This window comes from Cyprinus carpio, chromosome A7 (genome assembly GCF_018340385.1).
Source record: "Cyprinus carpio isolate SPL01 chromosome A7, ASM1834038v1, whole genome shotgun sequence".
NCBI lineage: Eukaryota > Metazoa > Chordata > Actinopteri > Cypriniformes > Cyprinidae > Cyprinus > Cyprinus carpio.
In genome coordinates, this window is record NC_056578.1 from 35863598 (window position 1) to 35884772 (window position 21175).

A 21175-nucleotide genomic window follows, 5' to 3' on the forward strand; every position below is an offset into this window, starting at 1 on the left:
GTGTTCCGCAAAAGAATGACATCAGGGTAAATAAATGAGAGATTTTTCTTTTTTATGGGGTCAATTATCCAGAATTCATACAAAAGTTCATGCAGCAAGGTTAACGTTTCTGATTTTAAACATTCCATCCCTCTTTCTTGCTAGGTTATACTGTATCTTTACAAACTGAATTTTCTCAGTGATAACAGACAGCCTGCATCAGATGCACTTCACAGACAGTAAGTTCAAACTCACAATACCGCTTTTAATCTTAAAATTTCAAAAACACTCAGTCTTCATCTATCACTTAATACCTTGTTTCCATCAGTGGGATTGTGGATAACAGTAGTTTGAGGCTCCTGATATAGAGGTGCATAGGGAGAGAAAGAGAACACCAAGCATTACATGTTGAGTCGGTGGCAGCCTATATGTTACTGTCCTGCATGTGCTCATCTAACCGCCACATTCCACAAATAATAAACAAATGGTCAGTGCTTAACCTTAAGAAAAGGCTGACAGTCAAATAAATTTATTATGGTAGATAGTAGTTTATCTTCAAAAGTTCTCATGCAATTAATGTGAAAGATAATGCCACTAATGTTTAAAAAAGTGCACCATATTCATGAAAAGAATTTACTGAAGAACTTTAGCAGTAGACAATGTTGTAAGTGAAGTCAGGATTCAAATATTTTAAAGTAACTTTTTGTAACAAAGGTTGGTGAACTTTAGAAAAGAAGAATATCATACTGGTTTAGACAATTGGTCATGTAATTGTGAGATAGGAATATGGGTAATTAATAAAGTACACTTTCACTAAACAGTACAGCATACCCAGCCAAAGCATGCAGTAAAACAAGAAAGTATCAGGAAGAACACAAGCCAGATTTGCCTTATTCGACATTAGGAAGATTAGACCCTTCCTGTCAGAGCAATCCACCCAACTTCTTGTCCAAGCTCTTGTTCTCTCTAGACTGGACTATTGCAATGCTCTCCTGGTGGGCCTTCCTGCATGTACTATCAAGCCTCTACAACTGATCCAGATTGCAGCAGCGAGGGTTGTCTTCAATGAGCCGAAAACAGCCCATGTTACTCCTCTCCTCATCAGGTTACACTGGCTACCAGTAGCCGCTCGCATCAAATTCAAGGTACTGATGCTTGCCTACAAAACGACCACTGGCACGGCGCCAACTTACCTAAACTCACTAGTTCAATCTTATGCACCCTCCAGAAGTTTGCGCTCTGCAAGTGGAACGACGCCTTGTGTTGCCATCCCAAAGAGGTTCAAAATCACTCTCACGGACTTTTTCCTGGACTGCTCCCAGCTGGTGGAATGACCTCCCGATCTCAATTCAAACAGCTGAGTCTTTACTCATTTTCAAAAAAACATCTAAAGACTCATCTTTCTTGCCAGCACTTAACCAACTAATACTAGTACTTACCTTTTTTTTTCTTTTCTATCATATTACCAAAAAAAAAAAAAAAGAAAAAAAAAAAAAAAAACCCTGGCTACGTGTTCTGTACTAGACTAACTGAGACTTGTCATAGCACTTGTATACCGTTGTTGTTCTCGTTGATCTGATTGTTTCTACTGTTCTCATTTGTAAGTCGCTTTGGATAAAAGCGTCTGCTAAATGATTAAATGTAAATGTAAATGTAATAAAGACAAATACATAACACTTGATTTAACCCTTCATTTTGTCACCGAAATTTCTACTATTATTTGAAAAACATTTGTATTTACTCTTTCTCTCTTTCTATACAGTACATAGTCACATTTCCAGAATATTTTATTATTTCCATATTTCCAGAATATATTATTTGACTGACTGCATTATTTTAATGCAGGATTTCACACATGAAGAAGGTGCTGAATTGATTTAAAAGAGAAAAGGCATGCTAACAAAGAAAAAAAAAAAGAAATAGAGAGAAAGAGAGAGATGTGAAGCCAGTGGTAAGAAAACGCAACTGACAAACAGTAATACAGGCAAAATACCAGAGCAGGAGAGGGGGCAGATTCTTTAGGGCTGGTGATTACATTGGTTTTGTTGTTGATCTATAGGTGGGGACAGAGGCAGACAAGCAAAGCTTTAAACGAGCATGGGAAATGTCAAATTCTATTTATCTCAAATAAAAAAAAAAATTAAACAAATTATATGGCTTGCATTACATGGATGTTTATAGAATAGTTAATTAGCATATTTGATCATAATGATTTCTCTTGACAACAATTAATTAGGCTATTCCTCAACTACAGCAGAATTGGACGTCAAATAATATTTTTTTTTTTTATTGGAAACTGTCATTTATGCAAAATGGCATTTAGAATTCTGTCCAAATTATGCTGTGGAAATGATAAGTTATTCAAAAGCCATAAAAGTCTAACAGGTACGGAAGTCCTAAAGGCCAAGGAAGTCTTGTGGTCTTGGGACATAATAGTTGCTGTTTTCTCATTATCTCAACTTAATTTTCTTGTGTACTCAACATAACAATAGTTGGTTTCTCGTTACCTCGAATTAATTTTCTCCTGATCACGACTTAATTTTCTCAACATAACAAAAGTTGTTTTCTCATGATATCGACATAACAACAGTTGTTTTCTCATTATCATGAGATAAAAGTTATGTAAATATAATGTTAATGATTAAAAATAAAGATTAAAAATAAGAACAAAAATGCACACTACATATACACAACATAAAATATGTTGTTGAAGCACGTCCTAGATAAGCACCATAATCCCTGCTTATTAACTAACAATCAGAGCCCATCGCCTATTTCTGAGGGAGGGGCTTCATAAAAGCAGGAAATGATCAGCACATTTCTCAGAGAAGAGACAAACTTTTGTTTAGGGCTGCAACAACTTATCAATAAAAATCGATAATGAAAATAATCGACAATAAATGTCATTATCGATTAGTCGCGTTTGCCCACTGCACGGAAAACTTCCGACAGTCATGTAAATTTACAGTGGTGAATAACGCATTTCTATGGACAAAATGCATCTAAAACTATAGCGGATGAAACAGTGAGCTGCTGTGGGAAATATGCGTGAGGCAAGCAGCCTGAAACACGGGAATGTTTTATTTTAAACTTCAAGCTAATGCATTAGCATAATGTTAAACACTGCTTTTCCTGTCAGGCGCTTTGACAGATGTGTGTGCTGTTTATTGTGTGAGATATGATTCCTCAGAGCATAATCTGCATTTTACGGTTATATCCTTTTCTGTAATTGTAACATATTCACGTGAGTACGTGTTTCTATTTTGCATGAAGGCTCTTCCTGACAATCATGTTAATGCTCATTTCATCCTTGTTAAGCCAATTAAACTTAACCCTATTTTGCTGTTGGGATCAATGTAGAAAACCATAGAGGATATGAAGCAGACATGTAATAACGTTTTACAGGCATCATGCCTTGGGTCATTATGATATTAAAAACTTGGATGTTTGGATATTCTACACAAGTAAATAATCCAGAATTTTATAAAAGAACAGACTCATGCAATTAAAGGTGCCACAAAATGCAAAAATCACTTTTATAAGGTGTTTGAACACAGTTGTGTGGCTGCAGTGTGTAAAAACGACCAGTCTATAATGGTTAAAATCCACACACTCATTGTTGTATAATACCTATAAATCATAAGCAGTCTCTCGACACTAGTAGTTCCAGATTTCTCACTACTATGACATCATACTCGGGGAAGGTCCAGCCCATTTGTGACGCTCTCGGTCCTATTAGCATATACACAGCCCTGAGTGAGAAGCAACGGTCCGCCGTTACTTTTTTCTTGCTGTAGCTGCTGGAGGTACAATGCCAGCGCCAAAGAGCCATTAAAAGTGTTGTGTGTTAGGATGCACCAACGAACATAGGAGTCTCCATAGACCGCTGAGGACACAGTGGTTAAATTTCATTTTTGAAGGAAATGTCCTGGAAAAAAACTGAGAAATCCTATACGTTTGTACATTTTACACCAGACTGCCTCGCAAACAAGGGTTAGTTAAGTGCTGGAGTTGTGCAAAGAATGCTTCTGAAAGAGGGATCGATACCAGCGCTACATGCGCAAACATTCAGACTCCATACAAAGTAAGCATCACACGTCATATTTTGTTTTCCAAAAGAGCTTCTTGGCTCTCTGTAAGGCTAATGTTGCTAAAGCTACCATTGTCTCTGCCTGTTTTCACTAATGCTGCCTTCACTTGCTATCAGAATGATTGTAAATAGGAATGTGGTAGAAAAAAAAAATTGCATTTGGAAGCAATGTGAGATCAGTAACATGGTCACCACCAGTTAAACCGCAACACCCGGTATGCCCGCGAGCATGTGCTCTTGAAGCTCCACACTCTTCTGAAAAGGAAGGTGGGAGCACCAGCTCATTTTCATTTAAAGGGGACAAACACACAAAAAAGCGCATTTTGGCTCATACCCTAAAAAGTGGCAATTTCAACAAGCTATAAAAAAGTATCTGTTTGGTATTTTGAGATAAAACTTCACATACACACTCTGGGGACATCAGAGAACAATTTAAAATTTTGTATCAATGCATTCTATGGCACCTTAAAGTATACAACTGAAAAGGTTTTCAGTCTACATCTAAAACTGAACTATACATACTAGTGAACTAGAGAACTACAATACTAGTAACTAGAGAATTATACGACTAATGATTTTATCATAACTAGAACATCTCACCATTGCAAATTCTGTAGAGTTAGGCTTCCTTTTCTGCAGTTTGGTGTAGTAAAACATAAAAATAAACCTTATTATAACCATGCTATTAGATAATGTTTTTCTCATTGTGCTAATTCTGCTGCATAATTACCTAAAATGGAGCGATAGTAATCTTATCACCCTCTCAAAAATATAATAAGAAAAATATGAAAAATTTTGTATCCCACTTTGTATACTTTAGCGGTATACAGTATATGCAAAACTACGCAGACACTCTCTTAAAATTAAGGGTTTTAACTGTTCTATTAATAACAAATATTAATGCTACACCATGCAATGACATTCTAGAGAATTCTGTTTGTGTGTTTTTTTTTTCTGTTCTAAATTGACAATACCATTGTGAACACAGTGATCTTTGTAAAGAAAAGGTATACTGACTGGCCTGTCCAAAGCTAAAACCTGAGCATTAGGGTTTATACACATTACAAGTAATGCATGTTATGTAATCAGATTATTTAAAGTAAAATAATGCTTATGAAACTACAATAAAATATCTGAGTTACTTTTTTTAAATAAGTAACTTCAAAGTTACCGTTGTGGAGCACAAGTGTGAATCCTCCTTCCGTTTTTGGACCATCTGATCAAGAACACCCCTCCAGGAACAGAGATTGGGAAGCCATAGCTTTTGACCTCAGATCTATATGCCTGAGTGGACACAAATGTGCCACTGAGTGAGTCTGCAAACCCCAGTCTTTCTGAGGGGGCTGTTTTAGTGCCCTTTACCTCCTTGAGGACACCGCAGAGAGCTGGAACAGGATTTTACTAAGGCAACGCAGGTTCTCATACTCAGTCAGGGAAACAATTGCTGGGAGTTTGCAGTGCAGAACGTGTCAGCCTTGAGGAGATCAGTCTGGTACACCTGCAGTACCACTATGGACTTGACAATAAAGGACTAATTCATCCTACAGGGCTTAGATGGCAGTGTTGGCCACAACTTCCAAGAAGGAGCTGATGATAACGAGAGATCTCTTCAAGCATCTTGAAGAGCTCCACCAAACTGAAAATGGTGAAGTCAGAGGCAGTGTGATTAGTGATCTGCGTTGAAAAGAGTTTTCAGGACCTCCAGGACCCTATGGAGATCCTTAAAAAATGGCAGTGGGCTACTGCCAGCCAGGTGTTTGTCTAATTTAGACTGTTCCTCTGGCTGGGCTGGCTCATGCAACACCTGCCTGACCATCAAGAGTCTGAAGGAGCAGTCGAGAGAACATCAAGTCTGAAGGACACTGCATCGCAAACGTTCAGGCTTGGGCACATGCAAATTCCACTAGAGAAATATGCTGCATGTGTTACAGCGAGAATAACAGAAAAAGGGAAAAATCTGTCAGATCATCATCTCATTAGTAGAGATGCCTAGACATGAAATGGGTTTGTCCGACAAAGGATATATTCAACATGCAGATGGGGGATGGCTGATTGTCCTCCTTTTCTCGTTAATAAGGCCAGCCTTGAGCGAAGCACTTTAATCTTGAAAGTATCATAGTGTATGCAGTTCAAAAAGTTGTTAAACACTACTTTCACATGCTGAAAGTCTAAACACTCAACACACTTATCATGTATGTGTGTGTTCTCGCTCATAATGAAAGGAGTACACAGTAGCACACACTTTCTAAAAGCTATCCTGTTCCACCCTGAGGAAAGATAAACTCTATTTGATGTGGGTTGCTGAAACATGATATCCAAATAATACAAAAGGTTCTGAAACACCATGGCTTAATAAAATGTCTTCCTGAAAAGGTTAGCAGTGATAGCGCTGATGCAACCTTTTGAGGCACTGGCGACACAGTGCCTAGGAGGGCAGTGTGTGCACCATTAGTGTATGAATTGGGCTTCAGACAACAGTCACACCCAAAGGGTGTCAACTGCAGTGTCAATTGAACCTATAAAAGGGAAATGTTTTAATAAATTCAGATTCATGCAAACTTTTAGCTAACACATAAGTCTCCCTTGTCTGATACATCCATTTCAGGTATTAGAATCTCTACCAAAGCACTGATTACCTGAATTGTGTGTGTTTGATTGAGGAGACATACAAAATGTACAGTGTTGAGGGAGCTCTAGGAATGTGGTTGAATGATGATGCGATGGCAACCACAGTAAAATTGATTCAGTGCGCTCACAACCAATGTTCCCTCTAATTTTTTTTCTTGCTTAGCAAAACTTTTCTCCATTGAGCGGTCATTTTGGGTACATTAGCAAAAGCATTCATCTTTAAACCCTGTACAACACACAAAAAAGTGTGTAACTTTTAACTTTAATGTACTATATTTGATTTGACCCTTGATGTAACTAAATGATGTACATTTTAGGTTACCTGAGAATTTTTTTATTTATTTTTTTACAGTATAATACACTGCCTTTCAAAAGTTTCGGATCAGTCAAGTTTTTTAAAGAAGTTTATTATGCTCATAAAGTCTGTAGCCTGTCTATTTGATAAAAAATACTGAATATTATTTAAAAAAAATAATAATAATATTGTGAAATATTATTTTTTTTTTTTTTTTTTTATTATATTTTATTATTTTTTATATAATTAATTCCTATGATGCAAAGCTGAATTTTCAGCATCATTACTCCAGTCTTCAGTGTCACATGATCCTAGAGAAATCATTCTGATATGATGATTTATAATCAATGTTGGAAACAGTTGTACTGCTTAATATTTTTTGGGACCTGTGAATTTTTTTTTTATTCAAAAGTTTGGGGTCAGAAATTTTTTAACTTTCTTTTTTAAAGAAACTTAAAAAAAAAATTCAGAGAAAGTTAAAGAAACTTTTTTCAACAAGGATGTGTTAAATGGACAAAATTGATAGTAAAAACTTATATTGTTACAAAAGATTTCTATTTTGAATAAATGCTGTTCTTTTTTAACTTTTTATTAATCAAAGAATCAAAGAAAAAAGTAACAGGTTCCAAAAAAATATTAAGCAGCACAAATGTTTCAACACTGATAATAAATCAGCATATTAGAAGGATTTCTGAAGGATCATGTGTCACTGAAGACAGGAGTAATGATGTTGAAAATTCGGCTTTGCTTCACAGGAATAAATTATATTTGAAAGTATAGGTATTGAAATAGGAAACCAATATTAGAAATTGCAATAATTTTTCACAATTTCCCTGTTTTTTTCCCCCTGTATTTTTTTTTATAAATACATCCTAGATGAGCAAGAGACTTTATACTATAGACCTAACATAATATAATATAATATCAAAACAAAATATTTAAAGTGATAAAATATAAAATAATAGAATAGAAAATAAAATAAAATAAACTGAAGCAAAACTAAAGCTGAGATCTGTAAGTTAAATCTAAAAAAAAGTGAATGTGTATTCTTCTATAGCTGTCTAAACATCACTATGAAGTAGTTTGCACAATATACCTGTGTGTGACTGTAGCTAAATGTCTCAGAATTTTGTTACCACTCTGTGCCCATCCTTTGCTATTTCCAGCACTTAATCAAGCCACTCTTCTTGAATACATGATGACACGTCATTGCATTTGCGCTGGCTCTCGTGTTGAGTGCACTGCAATGATTGAAGTATTCGGTTTCTACAGCGACTCATTTGGCGCACATCATTGTCTTTCTATGAAACCTGTAAACCGGATTCACCAGTTCTAACTCCGTAGCGACATCAACTCTATAGCAGTTTGCCTGAGCATTGCTTTTACTAGAATTCAATCAAATGGCTTTCCCAACTCAATTATTATTATTTATTTTTTTTGCTTTTTTTCTGTGTAGAGGGCATGCTCGCAAGGCAAGATTTTAGGGTAGGTTGGTAGAGAGAGATGGAGCTTGATGTGGAGAAAGGCCAGCTTAGAGGGTGATAGAGGGAACAATTTGGCCTCACCGGGGATACAGTCCTACTCTTTACAGCTGTCATGGTGGAGAGAAGGACCTCGGTTTTAATCTCTCATCTGAGATGCCTCGGTTTAATCTCTCATCTGAAGAATGGTACTTTCTACAGTATGGTGTAAGGGTGAGCACCCCCTTCTGGTCTCACTAACACCTCTTCCAGCAGCAACCCACATCTCTTCAACCAAGCAGGGCCGCGGCGTTAACTGCAAATCAGTCGCGTGTTAAAATCATTCGCGAAACTACCGCCAGGTGGCGCAAAGGGACGGATTGCGAACTGAATGTAATTGTAGAATGAAAGGAAGACGTAAAACAACAATAACATTATAATATACATTTATAACATCCTTAAAAGCCACTAAAAATAGGATAGTCTTAGGCTACAGTCTACTCATCAAAAATAAAAAATAAACCTTTACACAAAGGCTCTTATGCATGCTATTGTTTTTAAACAGTCATTATATATATATATACGGATTTAAAAATGTTTTCATTTCTGTTCATTCTTGGTTTAAAAAATAATAATAATATAATAATAATCTTTCAGGTTCCATTTGCAGAGCGAAATGAGAACGGCCCAGCATTTACAAATAATTCTTATTAACTCTGTTATTATTCTTGATTTTTCAAACTGCTAACACTTTGCATTTTTGAATTATGCCCTTACTGTGTGACAATAATTGTGAATTGTGACTTTTGATCGCGCTGGTGCCTCATGCACACATATTCATTGGAAACAGCAGTCGTTCACCGAGCCATGCAGCGGGGGCAGCGGGCCACTTGGCATAATTTTGCCTAATTATGATTTTTTTTTTTTTTTTTCCGTCATACTGAAACACGTGTGAAATCCCAAAGCCTATTTTACCTAATGAATAAAGAGTTTAGCTTCAAATGGGACCAATATTGTTTGGATTTGTCCGAATGAGAGAGATAAGCCCAACATAATGTAGCCTATCGCTTTAAATCCAAAGCCTATTTTTAATTAGTTTATTATTTATGTTGTTGTGTGAGAGAGATAAGCCTATAATTATCGCTTTAAATTATTTTTAATTATTATAGCCTGCTGCAATTATATTTATCCATTAGAATTATATATTTTGTAATTCTTGTTCTGTTCTGATAATTTTTTTAAATTTAAAGGATTTTGTTGTAAAGTGAAGGGAACTAAAAATGTCCTGTTGGTACATTAGCCTACAGCATTATTAGGCCTGCCGTTATTATTTCTGAATGTAATAAAATGCAACTCTCACAAATGTAATTTATTTTTTAGCGTGTTGTTCGTGTATGTTTTTATCCAGCTTTATTTTTCCATTGCATCTAAAAATGACCTTTGTGCATCACATTCACTTCGTGAACAAACAAATATAACTTCAGATCTGCCTCCTGCGATGCTCAGCTGTGGACGATTTCAAAATGTTTGATATAAAGGTTGCTGTCACATTTTATACAGGAATTGTTCATTTAAAAAAAAAAAATTATATCAAATCAAATTATATTGTTAGTTTTATGCTAACATGCACTCAAGTCTTCGGATACTATACAAGATACGAGTTCATTTAGGCTAGCATGCACTGTGACATTTTACCGTTTCAACTTATAAACTCCTTGAGATTTTAGAGTCAGTTTAATAGTATTGAAATTCAAGTTGAATCTCGAAAAAAAAATTTTTTATTAAATTATTTCTATGAATTAATAAGTTAGCATGACTTTTTCATCATAGCATTTTTACGAGCTGTATTCGTTTCTGAAACCAAGCACCCACTTTTTTTCTTTTTTTAAATCTATTAATCGCTCGCATATCTCCTACAACCTACAAATAAGGGCTATTAATCGAGGTTATTTCTTTAATTATTTATTTATAATGTTTATTCTTGAAGAAAATAAGTATTTATTTAATTAATTAATAAGGAATCCAAATATTTGTAATGTACAATAATATAGGCCTATATCTGCCTGCAGTTAAAAAGTTGAGAGTGTAGGCTTCTGGTGTTTGGATTTGTACTTCAATATAATGAGGTCCAAGTTTTTTTTAAGGATAGCCTACACTAGTTGTATTTTTTTTCTTTTCTTTTTTTTTTTACTCTCTATTTAACACAGCATTAACTGTTTAAATACGTCTTCCTTCAGGCAGACTGAATGTTTTCCTGCCTTGCTAAATGTTGGGTCAGTTTGCGCGAGTCCCCGCGCGCTGTGAAGCGGGAGCAGCTGACGGAGGATTCCTCTTGGTCTTAAAGCCTTCCGCAAACGCCTACGTTCACAAATAACAATGATTTTGGCAAAAATAATGATTAATTATCAATTGATAATTTGTTATTATTTTTGTCTAGTGAAAATAATAATATGGTCTGTGGGAAAATAATGAATAAAAAGAGAAGGGCTGCTGTGAGTGCAGGCATGTTTCAACCCAGTAAAATGAGAACCCACTGTTCCTCACAGCCAACAAACAGACCGAGTTCAGTTCAGCTGGAGGGGGCTGTGGGTGTTCTATATAACTTGTGGGGGTCGAGATAAACATGTGAATCCTCTTGCTCTTTTCATATGGACAGTCTTATGAGGGTTTTCAAACTTGCAGAACAGGTTTTAGGACAACTTTAAAGAAAGGTTTTAGGATCACTTCAAATGTTGCTACTGTATAGCGCAATAAAGTTTATTAGTTATTATAACTTAATTTCAGAGGAAGTTGCCTTAACTTAAAAATAAAAAAAAAAACTGTTGCATTAGGGCTGGGCGATAGGCCTATGGCCTAAAACAAATCCCCGATTTTTTTACACAAAAAAATCCGATTTACAATTTAAATCGATTTTTTTTTTTTTTGGCTCCCTACTTAAAATCAATATTCAAAATGACAAAGAAATTGTTCAAAACAAGTTTTAATATAAAAATATATTATTTTTTAATACTAGCCCATCATGCCATCCACTCGGCGTTTAAGAGCTGTTCAGATTAAAACTGGCAGCTCCGCAGTGAATCAGTGTCATGGACGGAGGACAGACCAAGTGTAGGCCTAAATCAGTTTTCTAGTCTATATTTTCATCTCGTTATGCCGCTGGTTTAGGTTATGTATTTTATTTTTATTTCTTATATCAATTATTTGTAAATATAGCAGACACTGTCTAACTGTGTCTACACCGGACGGCCCTTGTTATATAGGGCGAAACATCTCTCTCACTCGGCAGCAGAGTATGTGAGAGTGGAGCGGCAACAATTTCCCTCCGCGCTCCTATCATTTAATAATCACTAAGCTCCGCGGTTCATTGATACCAGAAACACTGCTCCGCCTTCACTCCGTGGCTAAAGTTGAAATGTTATGTTCATAATAGCTTATAAAAATAAAAAATAAATAAATAAATAAATAAAATTACAGGAGAGTTTCAAAGGGGATTAGGCTATTGTGTGCAAACTTTTTGTCCTACCAAACGCCAAACTAATAAAATTGTCAGCATTAAAAGGTATAATTGCTGCTTTCTGCTGTGCAAATTTTGTTTGTGATGAAAATAACAGTTTACATCAGTTATTTTATCTACAGATCGATGCATTTGTTACAGATTTCTGCTCATTCAAAATCAGATACAGATGAAGTGGCCTACTGTAAGATTACATTTGTTTGAATGCATTATTGCGACAGCGATTACGTGTGAATGTGCTGTATCTGTTTAAATCATGCTTTAACCGGAAATAATCAGTAAAAGGAAGACAAATTCCTTGAGAACTAGCCTGTAACATCCCGCTCGACTATTGCCGTCATTATAGTCTTCTGTATCTCGGAGAGATATATGTGTATCAAGCTATAGCTAAATATGTTTATCATGTGAATTCTTGCTAAATATGCAGTTATATTACGGGCTGTTGGCATGAATTGTATTCGTGATGGAGCGAGTGAAAACCACGACGCTCCTGACTTTTAAAAAATCCGCTCCTCTTCAGTCAGAATCACTCCGCTCCGCTCATACTCTGCTCGGCAGCGTGTCTCAAACACGCGGGGAGGGTTGAGCCCAATCATTCTCAAAACATTTAATATTTTATTTTATTTCAATTTTTCGTTTTTGTGTTTCAGAGGAAAAATCAGTAAGGCATCTATCCATTACAGACCGTTCTGAAAGAAGAATTTATGCAAACGCGTATAAAATTCTTTAAAAACTTTAACAGAGATGTCTAGATGGTATTTAATAGGTGCTTCCCACGTAAGATTTTTCTAGTTACTAGTCGTTCATTTGTCATTATTCAACTAATCGCAAGTTTATATTAAATTTACAACTATAATCCAGCCTTAATATATTCCACGCTCAAGAACATGCATTAAGTTCGTCAAAAAGCACAGGCAGAAGTAGCCTAATAATTATGAAAAAGGAGACATTTTAATTATTTATTAATAAACAAATGTTTTCTTGGGCGGCTGCAAGATGAAATTCACAGTGCTGACTCTCTCCACATGGACGCGCCTTTAAACAGAAATACAACCTTCACAGATTACATAATGCTTTCGTTTTGAATTGATTCGTTTAAAATACATTTTAAGCTTTCTGTAGATATATTTCTCATGTATGTGAGACGCCACAATTTTCAGTTATTTCATTATTAGGAAAAAAATTACGTGATCGAGAGGGCGCCTCCCTGTCATGCATGCTGATTGATATTTTTTGCACAAACACTTGAATATAAATAATAATTCACATTTTGCATATGCATTACAAAGTAAATTTTTTTTTACATGCAATTATCCAAAATAAAACCCAAACAAGATTTGTAATGAAGATAAAATATGTAGACAAATAAGAATAAATGCTGCGTACACTCAGCATCATGCAGAGCAAATCTTGCGCTGATATTTTACGGAATATTATACAAGCCTGCATTTAAATGCGGCTGCAATTTATTTATTTATTTTATTTATTTTATCTTTTACTTTACTTAAATTATATGAAAGCACTCCATTGATGCTTTTTAAATAGATGTTGTTTTATTTTCATGAAGCTCTTTTTATTTTATTTTTTTTACACATCGCGTGCACTTTGTTGATAAGTGAGGACGTTTTATTAATCCATCCGTTCTTTAGAGTTGCAATGATTTAGTTAAATCGTGCAGGTTTAATTTATTCGTTTTTTACTTGTTTTAATTAGGCCTAAATAATGGGAGCGAAATTATACAGTGCCTTACGTTTTACTAAAATAAAGAAACTAATTTATAAAACACGCAAGCCTAGCTCACAATAGGCTACCACTTTTAATGCTCCGATGCAAAGTTAAACCACATTTTCTTTTTAATAATATAACACATAATTCATATTATATTAATAATACTGCACACTATTTAAATGTGTCTAATCTAAAATATGGTGTAGAGAAAATATAAGCACAGGCTCATAGGCTTGACATTTTATCCTGCTTGAATTCATTCTAAGAAACGCACATATCTTCATAAGGACTAAACTTTCATCTGTGAATATTAAATATTTTTTCTTTCATTTTTCCCCGACTGCAATCAAAATATAACACTTCGGTGAGGCAAAGCTGACGTCTATTTGCGAAAATGTGCTTTGATGAGCTTGTTTGAAAACCTGTGATTAAAGCGCCACTCAGCGGTCAAAAGCTGCAAATGCACTTTGCAGACGCCGCGGCGGCGGTACGAGCGGCGGTAGAAACGACGTTTTGGATGTCTACCTACTGTATCTGCCTCAAGATACCCGAGACATCTGCTGCGAAGACTGGGATTGAAAACCACTGCTGTATAGTGAAGTCAACACATAAATTGCTAGATTGCATGTTTTCTTCAATTTAATTGGTTTAAAGTAGCTTCTATTCTAAGCATCTTTATTGATAGCCCCTTCCTTTCTAGACTACTAGATCAGTGGTTCTATGCTGCATGCTGTGCCTGCATAAGACTGTTGCTTAATACTGGACAGGATTTATGTGAGTTCAAAACATCAAATATGTTTTTAATGATAATCAAAATATTAAATGGTAAAACTAACCATTGGAAATGTTATAGTGGTTTATTGTCACACTGTAACCATTTTATTCCTACTTATAACCCCTTAACTAGAGTGAGCTTGGCGACCCCTTCTAAATTTTTAGCAACCCATATTGGAGGTGGCAACCCCCACCTTGGGAACCACTGTACTAAATCATAAGACTGACTTGTTTTAGCCTACACTTATTCCATTTCCCTCTATGGCTGACTGCAACATAAGCATGATATGAAAGATATTGTGCATGATGTTCTATATATTATGCATTTTGCATAAGTATTATGGCAAGACTTTAAATTAACTCTTCAGTTAATCTGCCCAAGTATGGGTGATATAACCAAAATAATAAACCCTGTCATTTATATGCGTCATTTAACCATAGAGGTGATACACAGTACAACATGTTAGGTTAAAAAAAAAATAATAATTTAGCCTGAATGCACTATAAGTCGCTTTGGATAAATGCGTCTGCTAAATGCATAAATGTAATGTAAATGTAAATGTAAAATAGAAATTAGGTTTTTCTCTAAACCAAAATGTTATAAATGTAACAAAAAACAAAACAGATATTTCCATATTATTGCATAGTGAACTTATAACTCTAACTTGCAACTACTATAAACATATCCAGCTTTTTCTGCATATAAATATATATATATATACACACAATTAGCCTTCTCACTACACCAGACTGATACATAAATCTACAGATTTCATACCTTTCAAACCTTACATATTTCTGTATCACCATAATGTATCACTAACTCCAGTATTATTGGAGATAATTGTATTAATAATCTCAAAGGAATTTTTTTTTTTTTATAATTTTTATGAAAATTCCCTAAAAATCAAGGCATATTTGACATATGTTCTTCCAACATAGGCCTACTTTGATACTTTCAGACACTCTAAGCCTGATATTGAATACAATTTTGGATACAGCCTATAACTTTAAACACTGTTCCAAAACTCACTCAGGACAAATTAACACTGCTTTCACAGGGTTTGAAAGGCACAAACCATGTTTTAGCTGATATGAGCTGAGGACACAGCTGTGAATTGGAGTGTGAGATATAAATGCTGGACCTGATATTTAATTAAAAAAGGGAGCATTAAAAAATGTTAGTAATGTGAATATTGAAAGCAAACAAGTATGTAGACAATGAGCATTGTTTATAAAAAGAGGCACTACAGAATTGTAGGACAGATACATAGGGCCCTATCATACAACCGCAATGCGGCGCAAAGTGTTTTTGCTAGTTTCAGCCTGACGGGCTGGTGTGTTCAAAAAGGTGTGTTCAAGCGCATTGTTGGCACGTTGCTATTTTGAGGAACTGAAAATAGACTGTGCCAAAGACCAACTCAAACCTGGTCTAAAGTCTGGAGCAATATTTTTTCTTTGTAATTTAAAGAGCACGTTTGTAAGATGTGCCTATAGGCAGGTGCATAACACGCGTACACTTTGCTTATTACACACACAGGGAGGCGCAGCAGCACACAAACATTTTTAAAAATGAAAAATTACATTTCGCCATGTAAATAGCGAACCCGCCATGGCGTGAGCACCACTGGCTTTTAAAGGGGATAGGAGATGAGACTCTGATAGGTTTATTGCACGTTACGCCCAAAAAACACCTATTACTCATTTAGAAAATAGGGACAACCCATTTAGACCATGCGCACAGGCACACCAACCGTTTTCCCGTCGTTAAACTATCAAAAGTGGATTTAGACATGCCCTGAGTGCACCTGTGATCGTTAAGATAGGGCCCATACATTATATACATAGGCATATATAAACATAATGTATATAAACCCAGCCAAAAAAATAAATAAAAAATAAATATTTGTCTATTTGTGCCCACTGGAGCTGACCCATCCTCCAGAAATGCTTTCTAAAGCCATGAACCAAAAGAGCATTAATATGTGCACATGCTCACTCATTAAACATGCCAAGCACACATGCATGTGCAATTGCTGACCAGGAACCAGGAGCAAGCTTCAGATTATTTATGTGTTTCCATGGGTGTGTATGCATGTAAGAAATCCTTAGAAAAAGAGGGGAGGTAAAGATAGATAAAGAGAGTGTAAAAAGTTAATCAAAATAGTGTATGTATAAAATTAGGAGCTACAGTAGCAATGTGCCTGGTGGGCATTATAGATTATGTGTAAAACACTATAAAAATAAAAAAGTGAGTAGTTCTTGCTTATGCACTCACTGCCACAAAGCTACAGCATTCTGGGTGGTATGTTAATTTACTGGCCCAAAACAAAACAGCTCTGTGATATGTTTAGTGTAGGTCCAGGGGTGAAGCATTAATACATACAGTGGGAATACTACTATGGTTCATGTCCATTTACCTGCTGCAAATCACTTTCTAGGTTACTTACTTACTAAATACAACTGGGTGAAAGGTATGTGTGCTAATTAATATGCTTGAATTTTTTTTTCTTTTTTTTTTCTCTAGGCAAAAATAATAGTTAAAGTCTGTGGCACATAAAGTATGTGTCAATGTTTAATATTTAGCTTAGGTTTACATACAGTACAGTAACCTACCTTAACACCATCAGGCTTCTTGTATGGATTCTTGCCTGTTAAGTGAAATAAAAAGAATAATTTTGAACATAAAGAGGAATAAAAATGGAAAGGGTTAGGGGCAAACAAGGTTAGCGTATACTAATGTTGAAAATAGTACAAAATATGATTTCAATTTGAATTATGGTTTCAATCACTGTGCTTCACGCACTCTTGATCCATTGGCCTCAAAATCAAACACCCTGAATGAATAGAATCAAAGATTTGCATAATGAAATGAAATATGATCAAGAAGCAAATTAAATATTTTTGTGTCATTAAGTCCCTGATTTTTTAATAAGACAAAAATGTATTCACAATACAGGGAAATGCTACTTTTGAAACACTTTGTTATAGGGCTGGACAGTTTATTATTATTATTATTAATAATAATAATAATAATAATAATAGTAATAAAATCATGAATATTTTGATACGCATTGTGATTGCTATTTGAACTGTGATATGATACATATGTCATTTTGCAGTTGCTTTGGAAAACACAAGCTAATAGCACAAAATGCAAATATGACACTGAAATAAGTGTGTGCACACTAACATTTTATTTAATTAAATCCTAGTCTTTCACAGTTTAGTAATTGCACAAGGCCAATCTGACCTTAAATCAACTATTTGTACAGCCCTATTTCAATGAAAAGTTAAAATCTTCTGTATTATCTAAGGTGCTTTACATCTTCTCACACATAAAAAGCATAACTCCAACTTTTTGACATGATTCAAAGAGCAACTATTAAAAAGCAAATACAAAGTTAACTGAAGAGAGTTTCTTACTTGAGAAGTTCCGTGTAGCAAGCATTGTAGTAAGGATAGCACCCTAAAATAATCCAGAAAGATCAATCATGAGTCTTTGCAGCTGTGTAAAATATTAGTCAATACTAGTGGATAACGATTAATCTAGTTAAGCCTTTTAAATTATGTCATTCAGGCTAAAAACACACAAAGACTAAAGTCAATATAAAAATACATTATAAAAATAAAAAAATACATTATTTAATTTCTTAATGGTCCTGCTATTTTTGTATACAATGCACATTATTCTTAATATGGTAAAAATTCTCTTCATAATCTTTCATAAAAATCCAACCCTTACCCCCATCCATCTCTTATAGAGAATACTTTTCACAATTACATCAATTTATAATGGGTAACAGCCCCATGAAGTGCTAAAAAGTGCTTTTTTTGTGGTTATTAGTTATTAGTATGTTCCCAGTTAGAATTCTGTGCGTGTGCATTTACATGACTCTGTGTTTCTTACTTTAAGCTTCCTCCTGGCATTGAATTTCTTCAGGCATTCCACTGTCTCCTGTCTGTGCATCATGGATGCCACTGTGGAACGTTGCTATGATACAGACAGGTAAACAATAAATTAACAACTGTTTCAGATCTATTATTCAAATCTATCTTTGTAGGCTAAATAAATAAATAAATAAAGGTCCTGCAATTATTGAGATTCAACTGAAGAAAATCACTGTGTCACTTTGGGCAATAAACATTTGGGGCACATACATTAAACAGTTGTACCACTTGCAATTGAACTCAAATTTGCATTAGACAGAGGTATGCCATGGAAAGACATGGAGTCATTCCAGAACAAACCTATCTTCTATGCAAATATTATCCATTTGTGTAAACAAAAAATAAAGTTGTATTACCACCTGTGAAAGAAAAATAAATAAATCTTTATTTAAAATACAAGGGTTTGTAGATTTTCTAGCGATCATGGCATAAGTTGCTTATCAAGACATCACAAAATGGGTAATTTCACTGTGTTCTCTTGTGTGACACTTCCTCAAGATTTGATTTTGTGCTTAATTTTCCCACAATTTCCATAAACTGTTTTAGCCAGTGGAGAACTGGCCCCCTGAGTGAGCCTGGTTTCTCCCAAGGTTTTTTCTCCATTTCTGTCACCGATGGAGTTTTGGTTCCTTGCCACTGTCACCATTAGCTTGCTTAGTTGGGGATGCTTGTCTGATTGCACAGACACTATTGGAAGAGAGCTGAACTGGAGGACGACATCACCGAATCATGAATGAACTTGACTTTAGCTGAAAAATGACTCTTGCTTTTCAATGCTTTTGTCTTCTTCCGTTATTGACAAACTATTTTCCTGTTTGACACTGTAAAGCTGCTTTGACACAATCAGTTTTGTATATATCGCTATATAAATAAAGGTGACTTGACTTGATTATTGCATTGGAAGTTGCGGTGGCCACAGAAACTAAATGCAGAAGCAATTGTGCATCGAAACAATTTTTTTGTGAAGTGCTAAAATAATTTTTATTATTAATTCATTATAAATTAATATAAATAATAATAATAATAATAATAATATCTGACTTAAACAATTAACATTGAATAATAACTTTGATTAGAAGTAATCCAATATAATAAAATGCATTACTTTTAGAACTTATATTCCCCAACACTGATGACAGTATGTGTATACAATACAGATGATAAAAATGTGTGTGTGTGTGCGTGTGCATGCGTATGTCTGTACCTCCCTAACCATATTTTAAGGGACAAAACATAAAAAAAGAATTTATAAATCTATGCCCCCTTTTAGATACTGTAGAACAGTAAACTTGTGTGTGTGAATGAGAAAGTAAGTAGACATACACAGATCCAGGGGTGTTTGAGGGCCTCAGCTGCTGTGATGCGTTTGGCAGGGTTTATAGTCAGCATCTTGTTGATCAGATCTTTGGCCTCTGGTGTCACTGTATCCCACTCAGGAGAAGGAAACTAGGAAAAGAAAGCACACACACACACACACACACACACACACACACACACACACACACACAGATTCAACAGACCTTAGGGGCTGTGCTTTGATACTACATTGAAAAATGGATTTCCGTCCAGGATCTGGGGAGCCATAGTATGTTTCTTATCTTTATCACACGTGATTCAGATCATCAGCTTGCTAGGAGAAAGTGAGTGTGTGAGATTAAAAAGACAAAATGTGCAGAAACAGGATTTAAAACCATTGACATGGCACATATAGTGAACATTTAATTGGTCTAAATTTGTCTTAAAGTGATGCTGCAGTATTATAATGGACTTGTTTAATAATTACCATAATGCATTCAAAAACTCATCAATAACAGACAGAGCCTTTCAGAAGATTAGATCCATAGAAGCCAGATGAGGCAATGTATGGAACAATGTTTGGGGAAATAATTTAGTCTAATCCAGAATTACTTAATAGCTGGGCATCTGAGCCAAGCTGGACAGAAGCCAATGGACTGCTCATTCTCTGTTACTCTCTCCTTCACTCTCTGATGGAAAAGTATGATTTGCCTAACACATAAATTACACAAAATTCTGATTTGCATTAAAGGGGTCATATGATGCTATTTAAATTTTTCCTTTCTCTTTGGACTGTTACAAGCTCTTGGTGCATAAAGAAGATCTGTAAAGTTGCAAAGACTAAAGTCTCAAATCCAAAAAGATAATCTTTATCAAAGTTAAGACTCTGCCATGCCCCCCTAAAATGGCTCATTCAAACACGCCCCCACATATCTATGTCACTATGTGGAAATATTTGTGCAATGCCGCCCAAATGTTCACGCAAAGAAAGAAGGCGTGGTTTCAGTAACCGCACTTAGTGTTGAAGCAGCCATGTCAGGGAGATGCTGTGTGTATCTAGGTGAAAGCAAAAGCACTTCAATTGGCTTTCCGAAAGTTGATGCATTTAGGAATCTTTAAGGTTACTTACAACAGAACAGCAACGCATTTTATGGACAACCGTTTCGTGAACCTTGGAGAGGTTGTAATTCTGACTTTGCTATGACAATCTGGCGCTTCTGAATCAGCTACTGTAAGTATGTTTTGTTATTAGTTTAAGTATTTGCTATTGACTGTTCAAATGTCAGTACTGAGTTTTGCCAATAGTAACTGTCTCTCTCTCTCTCTGTGTTTGTGCGCATGCGTTGAGTGAGTGAGGCACGTGGATGGAGAGTGTGTGACGGCGTTGTAAGGTACGAGTGTTTGAAAACTCTTTCTACCTTTTTCTATCTTAGAAATTGTTTTTAGTATTTCATATTGAG

General features: G+C 35.2%; 1 protein-coding gene across 2 annotated transcripts in view; it reads right to left on the reverse strand.

The window, feature by feature from the left end:
* Window positions 1–21175, reverse strand: part of LOC109053549 (calcium/calmodulin-dependent protein kinase type II delta 1 chain-like) — a 135785-nt gene that overhangs the window by 41139 nt on the left and 73471 nt on the right. Inside the window, exons 10-15 of one of the 2 annotated variants that reach the window (XM_042760972.1) lie at window positions 19743–19865; window positions 18379–18462; window positions 17895–17937; window positions 17085–17119; window positions 1973–2032; window positions 294–338 (exon numbers count right to left, since the gene is read on the reverse strand). In XM_042760972.1, coding sequence (XP_042616906.1) covers window positions 294–338; window positions 1973–2032; window positions 17085–17119; window positions 17895–17937; window positions 18379–18462; window positions 19743–19865 — 390 coding nt within the window. The remainder of the gene's footprint in view (window positions 1–293; window positions 339–1972; window positions 2033–17084; window positions 17120–17894; window positions 17938–18378; window positions 18463–19742; window positions 19866–21175) is intronic. The other variant, XM_042760971.1, reaches the window with a different exon arrangement.